The sequence below is a fragment of the Microcaecilia unicolor genome, chromosome 7 (assembly GCF_901765095.1).
Source record: "Microcaecilia unicolor chromosome 7, aMicUni1.1, whole genome shotgun sequence".
NCBI lineage: Eukaryota > Metazoa > Chordata > Amphibia > Gymnophiona > Siphonopidae > Microcaecilia > Microcaecilia unicolor.
In genome coordinates, this window is record NC_044037.1 from 205,736,222 (window position 1) to 205,755,995 (window position 19,774).

The 19,774-nt window shown below is 42.8% G+C and overlaps 1 protein-coding gene across 2 annotated transcripts in view; it reads left to right on the forward strand.

Moving 5' to 3' along the window:
* STAT4 (signal transducer and activator of transcription 4) overlaps positions 1–19,774 on the forward strand; it is a 227,136-nt gene that overhangs the window by 114,188 nt on the left and 93,174 nt on the right. Inside the window, exons 8-10 of one of the 2 annotated variants that reach the window (XM_030210264.1) lie at positions 265–416; positions 9,294–9,452; positions 17,665–17,757. In XM_030210264.1, the coding sequence (XP_030066124.1) occupies positions 265–416; positions 9,294–9,452; positions 17,665–17,757 (404 nt within the window). The remainder of the gene's footprint in view (positions 1–264; positions 417–9,293; positions 9,453–17,664; positions 17,758–19,774) is intronic. The other variant, XM_030210265.1, reaches the window with a different exon arrangement.

Below are 19,774 nucleotides of genomic sequence, written 5' to 3' on the forward strand. Positions count from 1 at the left end.
TAATGTCAAGAAAGAATCATCATGGATGAACTGAAAGCTCCTAGGACTCTTTAATCATGTTATATTGGCCTCTGCTCCTGTACAATGCTGCATAGACTAACACCCAAGCTTTACACTGTCAAATGTTAATTCAGAAACGGGACATCGATCACACTTTCCAAACTGCCATATGACTCTTTCTATCTTAAATCTGAATTCTGACTGTAAAAAAAATGAATAATCATGTTTCTGAATGGTTCATGTTACCTTTTCCCTTATTTGCAGGAAGCCCTTAGCAAAATGGCACAGATAGTAAATGAGTCTGATGCGCTGATTAGTGGCATGTTGAATGAGGAGCTACTGGACTGGAAACGGCGCCAGCAGATTGCCTGCATTGGAGGCCCTCTCCACGGAGGGCTCGATCAGTTCCAAAATTGGTAAACTTCCATTTTTCATTAAAATGCCATTTATGGGAAGTCTTTTATTGTGGTTCCAACCATATATAAAGGATGAATAACAAGTCATTTGCATTACTTTAACTTTAATTTGCATGCACACTGCTCTGTGCACCCAAATTTGCATGCCCAACTAGGGTGACCTTTATAGAATCTGAGGGCTGGTGACTAGGGTGGGGGGTACTGATTGATACAGGTATTCTCCTCCTTTGAGAATTTTCTTTGTAGTTTTCTTCGCTTTTTTTTTTGTTATACCTGCCTCCTAAGTTTACTTTCTTAAGACCCTTTGCAATGTCTTCTTTTTTCTTCTTCTTCTTCTTCTTCCCTAAAAAATGTGCTTGCTTCTCGCAGAGTATATATTTCCTTGATCCTGGAGATACACCTCCTGATAACAGCCAGGCTGCCCGTCTTGAGGGTGGTCTCTCTGCAATTGTTGGTCTCCAATTTGTGCATGCATATTTTTGCTTTATTAAATACTTTGCTGGGGAAAGGTTGGTAGTTTCTGTGATTCGCTATGCATTATGTATGTTTTCTTAACACATATCAGGATGGGCACCCATCATTAGATGTACATCTTATTGCTACAGTGCCATAGACAGTTTTGTCATCTTCACAGTGTACATGAAGGGTTCTGTACATCTGTCACTCTGAGTTTATAGTATATCTTTGCTTTTTGTTGTTGTCCTAGTCCCAATCTCTCAGCAACCAGGGTTTCTGTGGGCACTGTGATCTTTTACCCACTTAATTCTTATCGTTGTTATCATATCAGACAGAATTATTTTGACCATTTTGGAGGGAAATTCAAAAAATGGCACCCAAAGTTGGGCATGCAATTTGGGTGTGGATCCTAGATCTGCACCTAAATTATTTATATATTTATTAGGCTTTATTTACCAACTTTCTGAAGAAATTCACCCAAAGCATTGTACAGCAAGAATAAGTTGAACATAGGTAACGGACAATTACAGCAGTATTCTACTCCTGTGATTCATAGTCTGCACTAATCTCAAATAATAGATTGTAGGCAGATAACAAACCTTAACAGAAATTACAAGAAAACTATACAAAATCAAAGAATTCAATCTAAAAAAACGCAATCGCAACAGTAATTAAAATAATAAGTATTTAAAGCTTTTCGGGGGGGAAAAAAAAGATAAGATACAATTTGTCTTAATTCAACCAGGAGATCGTCCCACTGTTTAGTTACCTTACATGCAAAAGAATTTTCAAATATTGATTTTAATCGAACAGATTTCACCGATGGAGAACCAAGCTTCAAGATGATTGATAATAAGAATTAGTACAAATAACTAGAAACAAAAGGTAGTGAACCAAACCTTCTGGGCCCATACTTACAATGTCAACACAATACACAACATCTTAATAGATAGCATGCAGTGTAAGTGAAGATACAGTAACAGGAGTTAGAAATAAAGGAAGGAATAATGTAAAAAAAAGTTGCACGTGTGGAGTCAGAAGGGTGCATGAATATAATATCAGCAAGGGTGGGAGTGAGTAAGCAAGTCCTGCTACAATATGTGCAGTCAGTGTTAGTCGTTATGTATGTGTGCACCCAGCAAATGAATTGCTTATTCCATTAAAGGCTTGGGAGAAGTTTAGTTAGAAGGTTTATTGATCTAAGTGTCTTCTGAGCTATGTGCCAGGATGGTTGGCTCTTGACATCAAGAAGTTAAGGATAACAGGTGTCTACTCCTTCCTGGGGTGGGGGGGAGGGAGGTTGGGAGGGGAGGGAAGTTAGGTATTGTTAATCTTGCTAATTAGGGGCAGCATGGGTTTATTGTTCAACCTACTTTAAGAGCTCGAGGATGTGACGGTTGGCACTGAGTAACATGCTGGATCGTTAATAATCGGGGGGATAATACAATTTGGGGGGGGAGGTAATGATCAGGGTGGGGATGGGAGAAAATTTGGAAAGTTTTGATGATGAATATCAGCGTTTTCATAATGGCCGGTATGTTTTAATATTTGGACTGTTAAGTGCTGTGCTTGTTGGCCATGTTTAATATGTTGAACCATCAATAAAAATACTGAAACATAAAGGCTTGGGAGAAGAGCAAGGCTTTTACCTAATTAAGTGGGAACAATTAATTATTGAAATTGATTGGCAGTAATTAGGAGTTACGCACACATCTGCCTTGTGTCCTATTCTATAACATGCATGCCTAAATTTCCAAAGGGGGTGTGGCCATGAGAGGGACATGGGCGGATCGTGGGCATTCCCAGAATTTACACACAATGTTATAGAATACTTGAATTTGTATGATTAGCTGCCATTAGTTGGGTGCCAGCATTTATACCAGCTTTTGGCAGTCGAAAATTCTCATACCCAAGTTAGGTGCCAACATGTGCATTAAGCCTGTATTCTGTAAAGGTTGTTCTATGCAGAACACCCTTTGCAGAATATTAGCTTAGCACTAATCATATTGGTGTCTAACATTTACAGAATTTCCCCCTTTGAGTGCAATAATTTTAGCACACACTGTACAATTTCTTTTTTCTTGGAGACCATAGGAGTGGCCAGCCAGATTTACTCTTGCTTTTGTAGCACCTATATTTGTTCAGTCATATATATAGCCAGAAAGCACTGATTACTAATTGACTGGACTTGAGGTGATGCTGGGCTGCTTAGCCAATGCAGGTTTTGGAGCTTCTAGGTGACTCCGCTCTACTGTAGCACCCAGAGATAGTTAACCACATTGGTATTGGTTCCAAATGATTATTTGGTGAATTGTGCGGAGATAGGAAAGATCAAGTACCAAGAAATGCAGTCTGAAGCTATGAAAATGTGGCAGAGAGATACAGAAATATTTCCTATCATTTTGGGTGCCACAGGCTTGATTAAATAGAACTTCCGAGCGCATCTGGATAAGTGGCCTGTACTTGTTACATCTTATGAACTCCAGAAAGAAGCTCTCTTTGGCACAATGGAAGTACTACGACAACTGTTAGCAGTAAATTTGAGAGACTGAAATTATACTTCACATTCCCTGGCTTAGGAGTGAGGTTCATTCCTGTCATAGTATGTGCAAAACTAGCCCATTTGAAGAAATTGCCACCAATAAGACAAGTTGTGTTATAACAGTGTAGAAAGTATAGCTATGTCAGGCAGAAAGAAGGTGCAAGAGCAATAGAGCAAGATGGTGGCAGAGGGCGAGAGACTCATGCATAAAGTGTGTCAGCGGCTATGGAAAGCAAGCTCAATAAGATGCACTCGGCCCGTGAATAAATTGGAGAAAATTTGATGCATATGCTCGAAGGGTTGAGAAACTGGAACAGCGTATATCAGCCCATGAAGATGAGATGGGCTAATTGTCCCAGCAACTGCAAGCACTTCAGCAAAAGACTGCAAAATTGATAGAGAAAGTAGGACCAGGAAAACAGAAGCTGGTGCAATAATGCATGCCTCATAGTATTGCCAGAGATTATGAAGACTCTGAGTTGGGTATGGTTTTTGAACACTGACTCCATGAGAGATCTGCTTAGTTATGAATGAGCCTACCACACTGACCCAGTTCATGAGAGAGAGAACTGACTGAAACTGGTGATCATCTGTATACTGAACTGGACAGTCAAGAAGTGCTTATTAAGATCCTACTGGAAAGAACGGAATTTGGAGGATTTTGATGTTTCAAGTTTACTCAGTACATGTGGGCATACAGAAAAGGGTGATGCCACAGGTTTGTAGTCAACTGCACCAGAGAGGACTGCAATTTGCCCTGCTGTTCCCAGTGAAGATTTAAAAGCGTTATGATGGTAAGATGATATATCTCATACTAGATGGTGTGGTTTAATATTAAGATAGTTGTGAAGAGGGTTCATTCAAAAGTGAAAGTTCTAGACTTCAAAAATACTAACTTTGTTCAGGTGGGGGATTACCTCAAGGAATTTTTGTCTGGATGGGAACATCTGGAAGAAGTTAGAAAGCAGAGGGCAAAACTGAAAGGAACTATTATAAGGGCAACAAACATTTTTGCAAGGAAATAAATAAAAGTAAGAGGAAAAGGAGGCCGCTTTGGTTTTCAAAAGTAATAGCTGAAAAGATAAGGAAAAAGAGATTAGCCTTTATAAACTGCAAGAGATCGCAGAGGAAGGCAGGCGACAATGCCTGGAAAAGCTAAGAGAAGCTGGTACAGTAGTCAGGAAAGCAAAGATGCAAATGGAAGGAAAACGTAGTCAATATGGAAAAATGGGGGTGGGGGGCAAGACATTTTTTAGATATGTTAGTGATAGGAGGAAGTACAAAAGTGGTTTTCTGAGACTCAAAGATGAAGGGGAGGAATATATAGAAGCTGATAAAGATAAGGTGGAATTGTTTAACAAATATTTCTGTTCTGTGTTCACAGCTGAAGGGCCGGGAGCAGGACTGCAGAAGACAAACATAAATAGGAATGGAGGGATGGTAGTCCCTGACTGATTTTCAGAGGACTGTGTTCGTGAGGAGCTGGCTAAACTAAAGGTGGACAAAGTAATGGGGCTGGATGGCATACATCCAAGGGTACTGAAGGAACTTAGGGAAGTTCTAGCAGCTCCACTGGCTGACCTATTCAATGCTTCTCTAGAGTTGAGAGTGGTCCCGGAGGACCAGTGAAGAGCAGATGTGATCCCTCTCCACAAAAGTGGAAGTAAGGAAGAAGTTGGAAACTACAAGCAACTAAGTCTGACTTCTGTGATAAGTAAATTAATGGAAATGCTTTTAAACAGAGAATAGTAAAGTTTATGGAATCCAGTGGATTACAGGACCTGAGGCATCATGGTTTCACTAGAGGAAGGTCTTGTCAGACAAATCTGATTAATTTCTTTGACTGGGTGACCAGAGAGAGAGAGAGAGAGTGCTAGATGTGGTGTATTTAGAATTTAGCAAAGCCTTTGACATGGTCCCACATTGACGGCTAATAAATAAACTGAGTGCCCTCAGTATGGACTCTATAGTGACTGACTGGGTTAGGAGCTGGTTGAGTGAAAAGTGACAAAGGGCAGTGGTAAATGGAGCTAATTCTGAGGAAAAGGATGCTACCAGTGGTGTACCTCAAAGTTCAGTTTTTGGGCCGGTTATTTTTAACATTTTTGTAAGTGATATTGCTGAAGGGCTGTCTGGTAAGGTTTACCTCTTTGTGGATGATACCAAAATCTGCAATAGGGTAGACACCCCTGATGGTGTAGATAACATGAGGAAGGACTTAGTGAAACTAGAGGAATGATCTGGAATTTGGCAGGTAAAATTTAATGTTAAAAAATGCAGGGTCATGCATTTGGCTGCAAAAACTATTGGGAACGGTATAGTTTAGGGGGTGAAAAACGTTTGTGCATGAAAGAGGAGCGGGACTTGGGTGCGATCATATGTGATTATTTTAAGGTGGCCAAACAGGTAGAAAAGGTGACAGTGAAAGGTAGACGGATGCTTGGGTGCATAGGGAGAAGAATGGCCAGTAAGAAAAAGGAGGTGATGATGCCCCTGTATAAGACTCTGGTGAGACCTCATTTAGAATATTGTGTACAATTCTGGAGACCGTACTTTCAAAAAGATATAAATAGGGTAGAGTTGGCCCAAGGGCAGCTACTAAAATGGTCAGTGGTCTTCGTCATAAATCATATAAGGACAGACTTAAAGATCTCAGTATGTATACTTTGGAAGAAAGGCAGGAGAGGGGAGATATGTTAGAGACATTTAAATATATGATATAGACATTTAAATACCTATCCAGCTTATTTTCGAAAGAGATCGCCGGCCATCTTCCGACACAAATCGGGAGATGGTCGGCCATCTCCGGAACCCGGCCAAATCTGTATAATCAAAAGCCGATTTTGGCCGGTGCCAACTGCTTTCCGTCGCGGAGCCGGCGAATCTTCAAGGGAGCATTTCGGCAGGGTACAGAAGGCAGGACGCCGGCTTCACTTGGTCCATTTATTTTTATGACCAAACCTCAAAAAAATGCCCCAATTGACCAGATGACCACCGGAGGGAATCGGGGATCACCTCTCCTTACTTCCCCAGTGGTCACCAACCCCTTCCCACCCCAAAAAAAAAAGGTTTTTACACATTTTTTTACCAGCCTCTATTCCAGCCTCAAATGTCATACCCAACTCCCTGACAGCAGTATGCAGGTACCTGGAGCAGTGTTTTGTAAGTGCAGTGCACTTCAGGCAGGTGGACCCAGGCCCATCCCCCCACTACCTGTTACACTTGTGGTGGTAAATGGGAGCCCTCCAAACCCCCCCCAAAACCCACTGTACCCACATGTAGGTGCCCCCCTTCACCCCTTAGGGCTATGGTAGTGGTCTAGAGTTGTGGGGAGTGGGTTTTGGGGGGATTTGGGGGGGCTCAGCACCCAAGGGAAGGGAGCTTTGCACCTGGGACCAATTTTTTTTTATTTTTTTAATTTTTAGAAGTGCCCCCTAGGGTGCCCGGTTGGTGTCCTGGCATGTCAGGGGGACCAGTGCACTACAAATGCTGGCTCCTCCCACGACCAAATACCTTGCATTTTGCCGGGTTTGAGATGGCCGGGCCCGGTTTCCATTATGGCCGAAAACTGAAGCCGGCCATCTCTAAACCCGGCGATCTCAACATTTGGCCTAAATGTTGAGATTTAGCCGGCCCCAACCGTATTATCGAAAGAAAAGATGGCTGGCCATCGTTTTCGAAAATACAGTTGGCTCCGCCCATTTATGGAGCCAGCCACAGAGATGGCCGGCGCTGTTCGATTATGCCCCTCCACGTGACATAAAGGCACAGGAGATGAGTGAATACATGTCTCTGAAATGCCCCCAATCCATTCCCCTCATTGACCAGCTAAATCTGCAACAGTGATTTTGTATGCACTGGTTTTACTTTTCAAAGGGGGGTACCTTTTCAAATGATTTAACCAGTTAACTTCCAAAGTTGAGTAATTTAAGCTTTTGAAAATTTACTTCAGGGGCGTAGCTACGGGTGGGCCTGGGTGGGCCCAGGCCCACCCACGCAGCTGACAACTCTCCGGTCCTCTTCCTCTTACCTACCACATTTTTTAAAAGTGCGGGCCAGGTCCTGATCCGGAAGTGGGTAGGCGTAGGCATTGTGGGTAGGCGTAGGCACCGCTACTCTGTCGCTCACTCCCTGTCCGGTTTCACTCTGGAATCTGCTGCTTTACGCTCCTCCTCCACACTACAGTGTGCATGACGGCATCGCAGTGCTGCATGGGAAAATCTGCTGGCTTTCATCACCATCGGTGTCGGGTTCCTCACTGACCCTTCGATGGATGAATCAGCCATTTTTGTTGATCTCCCCCCCCCCCCCCAAGGCCTTAGCCTCAGCACTCCCCTGCGGCCCCACAACAGCACACACGGAGCGGAGCATAGTGCTTTCTGAATCTGCACCAGTGCCTGCCACCACCGAAGCACAGCTACCCAGCCCAGGTAAAATATATTTTTAAAAATTTAATGTGTACAGCCTAATGCTGGCTGGTGGTGGGGTTCTGGGTGGGGGTGGGCTCTTCACTGCATAGGGCAAAAAAAGATATAGGTTGGTGCCTTTGTGGGGTTTTGGATGGGGTTGGTCTTTGCAGTGCAGTGCAGTGCAGTGCCTTGGTTAAAATTAAAAAAAAAAAAAGTTTTACATTTAATGTAGGTGGGTTTCTGGGTGGAGGTGAACTCTGCAGTGCCCAGGACATTAAAATAAAAAAGGTCTTATATTTAATGCTTGTGTCCTTTAGGGTGGGGGTGGGGAGATGCCAGACCATGGGGGGGGGGTGGATGGGGGTAGGACAGGGCTGATGCTAGGCTACAGGGAGGGGTGGGGGACAGGGTAGGGCTGATGCCTAGCTATGGGATGGATGCTGGGCTACTGGGATAGATGGGGGGAGTAGGGAAGGAAAAGAAGGGCAGATTCTGGGTTACGGAGATGGATGGAGGGGGGACAGGGACGGGAAAAGCTGATGTCAGGTTAAAAAACAATTTCTAATTTTTATTCCATTATTCTGTAATTGATTAGGGTTGGTCTGTGTATGTCCTGCATGTGTCCGAGTAGGTGAGAGATTCTGCTGGCATGTGGTTTGTGTGGGGATCTATGAGTATGACTTGTCTGGCTTTTCCAATGGGATGTGTAGTGCTGTTGTGTATATTCACTGCTGCCTTTGAAAGGTACTGTTATTGGAACTGGTGTTAAGGTTTGCAACATAGGATCTGAGAAGCCTCTTTGCAGGATTTAGTGTTACTTTACAAAGTACCTGGCAGTGAAGGGATTTTGTTGCTCTTATTGAGGTGCTATCAGAATTTGAATACATTGCTGTACGTCATTGCTGTAATTATATTGCAGGATCCTGTCACGTGCATTGAGATGTTTGCCATTATAGTAGATCTATGTCTGGTCAAATTTGATATGGCATAATGTAAATATATTTAAAAATATCGGGTTCTCCTTTAAGTATGTCTGTGGTTTATGTCGATGCAGGGCAGCTGTTGGGCAGACTACTTAGAAATTCATCATCAAGTGCATTCTAAGGCATTATTTTGTAGTATCCCAAGAAACAATATTCATACCTATATGCACAGTGCCCACCCATATTAGCTCTGGGCCCACCCAAAATGTCAGGTCTGGCTACGCCACTGCTTCAGTATGAGTTTCCTTATAATGAGCAGTTGCTTGTAGCAATGGTTAGAACTCTGGCTGCTGGTCTAAATAGAGAAGACAAGCAGAGACTGGCCATGAAAAATTAATTCTCTCTTTTATTCCTACAGGCCAGTATTGACTAATAAAGACTGAGAAACAAATTATTTTTGTTTTGTGTTTTTTCTTTTCTAATGTATGATCTTTGGATGCCTTTTAAAGAAAATTAATTAAGACATATTTCATAAATTTTGTAATAGGTTTACACTACTGGCAGAGAGTCTATTCCAAGAAAGAAGGCAGCTGGACAAATTAGATGAACTGTCAAACAAGGTGACTTATGAAGGAGATCCAATTCCATTACAGAGGCCACATTTGCAAGAACGGGTTGATTTCCTGATCTACAACCTTTTTCGAAGGTATAGTTCGAAAACCATCATGTGCATACACAGAATTTATATTCAAGGCAGATACAGTACAAGGTTTAGATACCTTAAGAAACTCTTGAATTCTTACACATAATTGAAATCCCATTTGGAGGCAGGATCCTGGGATAGATTGACCTTTGACTCAAAATGGTGTCCTGTGGCTGGAAGTAACATAACAAAAGTCTTGTTATACTGAATGATGTTGACAGTGAGTGTGGTTGAAGTGCAGTTTAACAATGCTTCATTTCATCTGAAGGAGCCATTATTTCCAGATGTTCCCAATCATGTTGTTACTTACTGCCATGAGGTACTTTTCCATTGAATCTCATAAACTATTTTCTCTCATCAGTACACACTGAGTAAACTGCCTTTGAAGGGATCGTAACATGCCTGAGAACAGCCTGCGCAAGGGTGTTAGATGCCCTAGGTGAACTTTTAACTTTGCGCCCCTGAGATTTTCATTTCACTTTTCATTTTTATTTTATATACTACTAATTCTCCGAGGACAAGCAGGCTGCTTGTTCTCACGAATGGGTGACGTCCACGGCAGCCCCCAAGATCGGAAATCTACCTAGCAACAAAAGTTTGCTAGAGCCTCCGATCGCGCGCGGGTGCATGCACTGTGCATGTACGGCCATCAGCTTCCCGCCCATCGCGTGAGAGTCCCGTCAGTTTTTTCTTTTTCTGCGGTAGAGAGCGGTTGTGTTAGCCATCTCTCTCTGTGCCCTGAGAAAAAGCCGTTGTTTTTGGTTGCGAATTTTCGCGTTTTTTTTTCTTTTTTCCTCTTCGTTTCCTGTTGGAAAAGTTAAAAAAAAACAAAAAACATTTCTGGTAGTTCCCTTACTTTTTAGAGTTGGGCCCTATTAAGTTTTCTTTCGCTGCCGTCGCGGCCCCTTTTGGACTATGCATTCGCATTTCTCTTTTTTGTGCCCCTTTTTTCTTGGCACCATCGCGAATTTTGACTTCGCCGCCGCTATTTTTCCATCCATGACATTGAAGATTCCCAGCGGCTTCAAGAAGTGCGGTCGGTGCAGCCGGGCAATCTCAGGTACCGATCCCCATTCGTGGTGTATCCAGTGTCTTGGGCCCGACCATCGCCCAGACGTGTGTAAGTTGTGTCTTAGCCTTAAAAAGAGGACACAGGTGTCGAGACAGGCTCAGCAGGAGCATCTGTTTGGAGCCTTGCCCGTCACTTCAACGTCGACAGCGGTACCGCACGCTGGGAGCAGTGAGCCGTCGAGTGGGTCTCCACCTGTCTCAAAGGCTCCTGCTGGGAAGGCCCATCAGGACCGACCACTTTTGGACCCGACCCCGAGGAGGCGTGTAGCCAAGCAATTTACAATGAAACAAAATCAAGTATAAGGGATAAGACAGGAAATGACACATAAGGGACCTAGGCTACAATCACTTTTTATAAGGAAGAATAAGGAAATATGGAGGTAATTATAGCTAAGATACAACGTGGGAGGGAGGAAGTGGAAAGGGCACAACATGTTATCAGAGTTGCATTTGGATTGTGGCAACACAATTATTGATAGTAATATAAATTCAACCAGGATGCAAGGGTAGAAGAAGAAAAAGCCCTATAAAAGAAATAAGCTTTAAGCTCTGCTGTGAATTTCTTGAATGAAGGTTCTAAACATAGACAAAGTAGAAAGGAGTTCCATAGGATGGGACTGCAACTCTGAAACAGGAAGATCTAGTCCTGGTTGGAGGGTTTGCCTGCTGCTGCCGTTCGTTGACAGCAGCCCAAGAGTTCACGTTGTCCCTTAGTCCATGACAGTTTGCTAAGAGCCTGGGATCGTGACACATGCAGACTTAGGAGGATGAGTTCAGTAGAGATATGCTCCCTAAAACCTGCCTGTCATGACTTAAGAGCATTTATCTTACTCAGAAAAGGTTAATTGAGTAGCTACCACTTTTTCAGTAAACTTAGAGAGAAAAGGAAGCTAGGAAATGGGCTGGTAGTTGAGGAGATGGAAGGGATCAGATCACAATAGTAGCAATCTTCAAACAAGCAGGAAAGATTCTAGAGGAAATGCTGGTGGATATCATGAAATGTACATAAGGAAGGTAAGATTGACTGATGGTCTTTAATAAAAGTTGGAAGGAGATCAGTTGGCACAGTGGAGGAGGTGGATGATGGGATTGCTTTGGTAAGCTCCAAGAAGGTGGAATTCTTAAAATTAGAGAACATGTTTCTGCATGCCATAATTGTAGAGAAATGTGGAGAACTGGAGGTTATTCAGTGTTTTTTCTAGTGAAAAAGGTGCCGGTACTCAAATGCCAGGCCACCCTTCAGGGGTGGGGTGATCACTGAGGGACCCACCCCACAATAGCCATACCCCCTACAACCAGTCACAGAATCTGTGACAAGGCAGAATTGGTGTGTAGAGCCTGAGCTCTTTCATTAAAACTTGGGGTCCATTTTAGTAGACAGTGGAAAAGGTGCCGGTACTCAGTACCCCCAAGTACCCCATCAAAAAAAGCCATGAGGTATTAGAATTGATAAAGTAGACAGAGAGGCGTATTTTCCAAGCATTTAGACTTACGGTTTCGTGAGTGTCTCATACTTTCTTTCCAATTGCTGATGCAAAGTCATTACCCAGGAGTGTGCTATTTGTAGAAGAAGGCTGGGATGAGTTTGTGACCTGATGCAGAATTTTGACAGATTCTTAAGTAAAGTTGAGAAGTAGATTTGTTTTGCTGCTGTAATTGTTTGTCTGTAGTGAGGTGCTGCAAGTTTAAAGATTCCAGATGATATTGAAGGTGAAGTTTTCACCAGCGATGCTCCAGTTGGCAAAGTTGTTGTTTGAGTAACTTAAGTCTGTGATGAAACCACGGGTGGGAGTGATGGGAACAAACATTAATTATTTTCTTGGGAGCAGTTTTATCAAGGGCAGAGGTCATAAGGGAATTCTAGGTAGAAATTTGAGTGTCTAGAGGGGTGATAAACAGTCATTGGGAAAGGGGTCATAACAAGGGAGTGAGATTCAATAGGTTTTGAGAACATTTCAACTTAGATGATGAAGATTTTGCTGTACAGCAAAGAAGAGAGGGTCCAATAGTACACAAAACACAGTAACAAAAAAAGCTCAAAAGGGCCCCAAGAACTGGAACAATGGTATAATCTTTAATGAAATAAACCCAACGCGGGCTGTGTTTCGGCGCTCAATAGCGCCTGCCTCAGGGGTCGAGATAAATATTTCTTAAAAGTCTTACAGTATCAGTCTGATTGTACCAAACTCTTCCAAGGTCCGAGATGAGGTTCTAATGAACCGTTTCGGAATCTTCGGTAAATTGTGCCGGACACTTCTAAGAAGCCGAAGGAGTGTCCAGCACAATTTACCGAAGATTCCGAAATGGGTCATCGGAACCTCATCTCAGATTTTGGAAGCGTTTGGTACAATCAGACTGAAACTGTAAGACTTTTAAGAAATATTTATCTCGACCCCTGAGGTAGGCATTGTTGAGCGCCGAAACACGGGTTGGGTCAATTTCATTAAAGATTGTACCATTGTTCCAGTTCTTGAGGCCCTTTTGTGCTTTTTTTGTTACAAAGATTTTGCTGTAGCAGAACATGAAGAGTAAGGGAATGTTATGAAAAAGTGATCAGCCCAGGGAACTGGAAGGGAATGAGCTACCAGGGTAGTAAGAAGTGCAGGTCCTAGAACCTGGCCTGCTGAATGACTAGGGAAGTGAATTTGGTGAGACAGATTAGAATCAGAAAGTAGAATTACCATGTAATATATGGATGTCAAAGTCACCTAGTAACAGCAGGAATAAAGGATCTATCAGATAGGGAGACAAAGCATTACATAGTCCTTAAAGTAGGCAAATGCAAAGTGATGCACATTTTTATTTATTTATTTGTTACATTTGTATCCCACATTTTCCCACCTATTTGCAGGCTCAATGTGGCTTACATATTACCGGAGAGGCGTTTGCAGATTCCGGTGTGAACAAATACAGAGTGATGGTGTGGTAAGATAAAGTTCATGTGGAACAGTCAGTGGAAGAGTTGTGTTATGTCCATTACGTACTTTACTATTTTGTGTAGCAGAGGTCAGGCATTTAAGTTGGGTCTGCAGGGTATGCGTTTTTAAACAGGTTGGTCTTTAGTGATTTCCGGAAGTTTAGGTGGTCGTATGTTGTTTTTAACGCTGTTGGTAATGCATTCCACAGTTGTGTGCTTATGTATGAAAAACTGGATGCGTAAGTTGATTTGTATTTGAGTCCTTTACAGCTTGGGTAGTGCAGGTTTAGATATGTGCGTGTTGATTTGCATATGTTTCTGGTTGGTATGTTGATAAAGTCTGTCATGTATCCTGGGGCTTCACCGTAAATGATTTTGTGAACCAAGGTACAGATTTTGAAGGCAATGCGTTCTTTGATTGGGAGCCAGTGTAGTTTTTCACAAAGGGATTTTGCGCTTTCAAATCGCGTTTTTCCAAATATAAGCCTGGCTGCCGTGTTTTGGGCAGTCTGGAGTTTCTTTGGGATTTGTTCTTTGCAGCCTGCATAGATTCCATTGCAATAGTCTATGTAGCTTAGTACCATTGATTGTATCAGGTTGTGAAATGTTTCCCTCGGGAAGAATGGGTTCACGCGTTTGAGTTTCCGCATTGAGTAGAACATTTTCTTTGTTGTGGATTTTACTTGGCTCTCTAGTGTTAAGTTACGGTCAATTATAACGCCGAGGATTTTCAGGCTGTCTGAGATAGGGAGGGTGTAGTCTGGGGTGCTGATGCTTGTGGGGTTGTCCGTGTTATATTGGGATGAGAGGATGAGTCAGTGTGTTTTTTCTTTATTGAGTTTGAGTTGAAATGCATTTGCCCATGAGTCCATGATGTTCAGGTTGAGCTTGATTTCATTGTTGATTTCTGTTAGGTCGTGTTTATAAGGAATGTATATTGTTACGTTGTCTGCATAGATGAAAGGGTTGAGGCCTTGGTTGGATAGTGACTTGGCTAGGGGGGTGGTCATCATTAAGTTGAAGAGGATCGGTGATAGCGGTGATCCTTGAGGTACTCCACAGTCTGTTTTCCATGGTGATGATATGTTCAAGTTTGATTTCACTTGATATGTTCTTGTGGTTAGGAAACCCTTAATCTAGCTAAGGATGTTTCCACCAATCCCGAAGTAATCAAGTAGTCTTAGTAGTATATTGTGGTTTACCATGTCGAATGCACTAGACATGTCGAATTGGAGGAGGCGGATACTTTTGCCTGATGCCATTTCTTGCTTGAATTTGGCAATGAGGGTAATTAGTACTGTTTCAGTTCTGTGGAGGGCTTGGAATCCTGATTGTGATTCGTGTAAAATTGAGAATTTGCTTATGTAATCATTAAGTTGTTTGGTTACCATGCTTTCCATCAATTTGATTACCAGCGGGATAGATGCTACTGGACAGTAGTTGGTTATTTCATTTGTTTTTTTCTTAGTATATTTTGGTATTGGGGTGAGCAGGATATTGCCATTTTCCTTTGGGAAGAGGCCTTGCTGTAACATGTAATTTAGGTGGGAAGTAAGATCTGCAATGAAGTGGTAGGGGTGGATTTTATTAGGTAGCTGGGACAAGTGTCCAGTATACAGTGTATGTTGGAGAACCTTCTGATCGCCTGGGTAACTGTTTCGACAGTGAGGGGAGCGAAGTCTAACCAGGTTCGATCAGCCGGGTATTCTCCCAAGATTGGGTCCAGCTCGTTGAGGAAGTTTTCGATATCGGTGCTGTCCTGAGATGCTAGGTCCACCTTTGGGGTTAGCACTCAAAAAAAAATCTAGGTGTCATTTTAGACAATACGCTGAAATATTCTGTCCAGTATGCGGTGGCAGCCAAAAAAGCAAACAGGATGCTAGGAATTATTAGGAAAGGGATGGTAAATAAGACCAAGAATACTATAATGTCTCTGTATCGCGCCATGGTGCAACCTCACCTTGAGTATTGCATTCAGTTCTGGTTGCCATATCTCAAAAGACATATAGCAGAATTAGAAAAGATTCTAAGAAGAGACCAAAATGATAAAGGCTAAAGGTAAAGGGGATGGAACTCCTTTCATATGAGGAAATGTTAAAGTGGAGGTCTTCAGCTTGGAAAAGAGACAGTTGAGGGGAAATATGATTGAGGTTTACAAAATCCTGGGTGGTATAGAACGAGTGGAAGTGAATTGATTTTTTACATTTTCAAAAAGTACAAAGACTAGGGGGACACTCAACAAAGTTACATAGAAATGCTTTTAAAACAAATTGGAGGAAATGCTTTCTCACTCAATAAATAGATAAGCTCTGGAACTCATTGCCAGAGGATGTGGTAACAGCGGTTAGCATATCTGGGTGTAAAAAAGGTTTGGACAAATTCCTGGAGGAAAAGTCTATAGTCTGCTATTGAGAGACATGGGGAAATCACTGCTTGCCCTGGAATTGGTAGCATGAAATGTTGCTACTATTTGGTTTTCTGCCAGGTACTTGTGACCTGGATTGGCCACTGTTGGAAACAGGATACTGAGCTAGATGGACCATTGGTCTGACCCACTATGGCTGTTCTTATGTTCTTATGAGCGAAGTATGGCAGACTGGTGGAGGAAGGTTAAGCAAGAACAGAAATAAAAATGTATCCATCACGATTAGCCCAACATCGCCCATCCCAGAAGCCTGTAAGAATGCATAGATGAACCACACACTTTTAAATATTAAACTTTGTTTTGTATGTATATTTGTAATGGAAATTTACAGTAGTTCTTTACTCTGATAAATGGCTGTTTATCCCGGGTAAATGGGCTATTTAAAGTTATTCACCCTCCTTATGGGTAAAAGTGCGCTTTAAGGGTTCTTTGGGTTGTCTGAGGTTCTTTGGGTTAGTTCTGCACATACCATGATAGTAATGAACCTCACTCCTAAGCCAAGGGTATGAGAAGTAAAATCTCAGTCTCTCAAATTTACTGCTAAGTGTTGCTAGAGAGCTTTCTTCTGGGGTTAAAGGGTCATGAATTTGATATACCACCTTTCTGTGGTACATTTATTATATGTAGTTACTTTCTCTGTCCCTAATGGACTCACAATCTGAGTCCTTTTACTAAGCTGTGGTAAAAAGTGGCCTGTGGTAGTGTGGGCGTGTGCTTTTGGTGGCTTTTTTTAATGGGGGCAGTACATGGCCATGCACTAGAATTAACAGTAGCACACAGCTGATCTCTTACCGCCACCCATTGACCTAGCAGTAAGGGCTCATGTGCTACACGTGTGGTACTCATGCAGCATGCAGCAATGTAGCCACATTGCTGATTACTGCTGGGAATGCCCCCCCCGCAGTACAAAATAGAAAACGCCAACTTTGAAATTACCACCAGGAGGGTGCGCTGACTGGGTGATAGTGTCGATTTGGCACGCTCTACAAGCGGGGTAGCCCTACCGCTGCTCTGTAAAAAGGCCCCCAGGTTCTCAGCCCACTGCACTAACCATTAGGCTACTTCTCCACTCCTGAAATATGAATAGGCAACGTACCCAAGTGCCTGGCTGTGAGGGTCTATTGTTTTTCTTTGATTGCAGCTGATTTCCCCTCCCCCCCTTAAAAAGAGGCTACCACCCTTGGCGACAGGTGTGGTCTGCCTGGAAATAGGGTGCTATATAAAAATTATAATAAGAATAGTAATTGGTGCTCTTAAAATGGAATCAGGAGATACAAAGGGATCTCTTGGGGAAAGGAGGGGATAGTGATTGCTGTGGATGGGCCATTTGGCTCTTATCTGCTGTCATGTTTCTATGTTTGTAAATCAGTTTTTATTGAATTAAAACTGAATGACAATTTCCCATGACATGTATATATGCTCCTTAGTGTGAGAAAACTCACTTTTCAGTCTATTACTTAGGAAATTAACACATTTTGAATGATTCCAAATATAGTTTTAAGCAGGCATGTTAAACATACAAGAATTGATGTCTCAAGAAACTGCAGGAGAGGGAATGCAGCTTTCATTGAATAAAACATCGGCTGCTGCTTTTTCTCCATTGTCAATGACTATTGCTAGCTTGCTGGTTTGCACATTACTTAGAATTTTGCATTACCACACCACGGCGCCCATATTCTTCCGTAGCCAGCATGGTACACGCCTGGAAAATCATCCAGCTGTTCTCAGTCCATTTCTTTTTGGTATAATTGGTCCGTAAAGCATGTCATTGTTAATCAAATTTCTCCTTTCTGTACAATTAGCTCCTTTATAGTAGAGAAGCAGCCTTGCATGCCAACTCACCCTCAGAGACCACTGGTGCTGAAAACTGGAATACAGTTCACTGTGAAACTTCGGTAAGCAAAACGCATCAGAGAGATCTGGCAAATTGCAGTTAGCAATTCATTCCAATTGGCTGAATAAGATTGCAGTGACTGCTGTTTGGATCTTTTTCTCCCAGTCCAGGCAGAGGGGTCCTTTTACTAAAGTGTGCCAAAAAATGGCCTGTGCTGGTGTATACGCTTGTATTGGACATGTGCAGATCCATTTTTCAGTATACCAACAAAAAAAGGCCTTTTATTTTGGGGGGCCGAAAATGGACGTTCAGCAAAATTAAAATCGGTACACATCCATTTTGGGCCTAAGACCTTACTGCCACCCACTGACTTAATGGTAAGCTCTCAAACGTTAACCAGGTGGTAATCGTCAGCGCACGTACAATGACGATTACCACCCGGTTAGTGCTGCCGGCATGCAAAGCAGATGCACGTTAAAAATGAAATTACCTCCCAGGCCACGTGGTAGCCTGGTGATATTTCAAAATTGATGCGCATAGGACTTGCGTATATGCCTAGGACACGCATATGCACCTACACGGCTTAGTAAAAGGGCCCCAGAATTTCTATACATGTTTGAAAAGCGTCCTATGATAGGCCATTGCTATGGAGTGTGCTGCACAGGGATCAACACATTCCATAATCACTACTTGTGAATGCCCAAGTCCATTTCTTTGAAAATGGTTGTTTTCTTAAGGGCTCATTTTCTAAAAACAATGGTAAGAATAAATTTCAAGGGTTGGCCTGCTGGCTCAAGTGATAAGCACTGTGTACTGCCATGGGGTAGGTCTATCACTTAGTACCAGAGTTGTGTCTTCCATTCCCCATATCGTCTGGGCATATTGTTGAAGAAGCATTCACTGCTTTTGAGGTATGTGGGAGAGTTGTAGCCATCACTCATGGGCAGAGGCATAGCCAGACCTTGATTTTGGGGGGGGAGGCTGAGTCCAAAGTGGAGGGACACATTTTGCCCCACCACTCTGCCGCTCTCCACCCCTGCTGCAACCCCACATACCTGGGCTGGTGGGGGTCCCTAGCCCCATCAGCAGAAGTCTTCCTGTAGCAATACTCGGCACCGCGCTGCCTGCCCTGCTTTCCCGCCGTGGCACGCATGCTTGGTTTTAGTGAAATTGAGTATGCAAGAAGCCTGCACATGCTCAATTTAGTTAAAACTGAGCAGGTGCGCCAGGAAGAGGGAAGCAGAGCAGTCAGCGCGACAGCGAATATTGCCGCAGGAAAGCTTCTGCTGGAGGGACTTGGAGACTACCGCCAGCCAAACCAGCAGACTTTGGGGGGCCCAAACTCAAATTGGGGGGGCCAAGACTCCGAAGGCCCCCCCCCCATGGCTGCGCCACTGTTCATGGGTAGACATTAATATTTACATTCCAAATACACAGGTGAATGTCAATATTCTAAGTGCTATTAAGAAACCACATGTATGCCTGTGACAGCATGTAATTTGTAGGTGCGCATACACATGGGTGGAGCACACATTTATGTGCATAACTTATAAATAATGTAAGTTATGTGCATATCTCCAAGATTTAAACATGAGCATTTACATCAGTTCTATGACTGGTGTAAGTTCTGGTGTGCGCATATGTGTATATATACCAGATTACACTAGTATTCTATAAAGGAAAATAGTCACCTACCTTCCTTTATAGAATAGACTCCTACTAGGCACCTAATTATAAATGCACTGTTATAGAACTGGCCTCCTAGTGGCTAGATTGAAGACCCATGATGGCAGGGTTCTGGAAGGAGACTTGGTACCTCATTCTTGTCAAGGTGCATCAGTGTAATGGCAGGATCCCAGCCCTAGCTTGCCTTGAGCTGGAAGCCCAAAAGACCAGCCCTCGAATTCTATAAATAGTACCTAAAATTGTGCATGATCCTGAGCTCTGCATGCAAATAAATTAGTTAATAAGCCATTGATGATCAATAATTGGCTCTTAACGATCAGTTATTGATTTTAATAGGCTCTAATTTGGATTTGCGCATGGATTTGGCAGCACATGATTCTATACAGATCCAT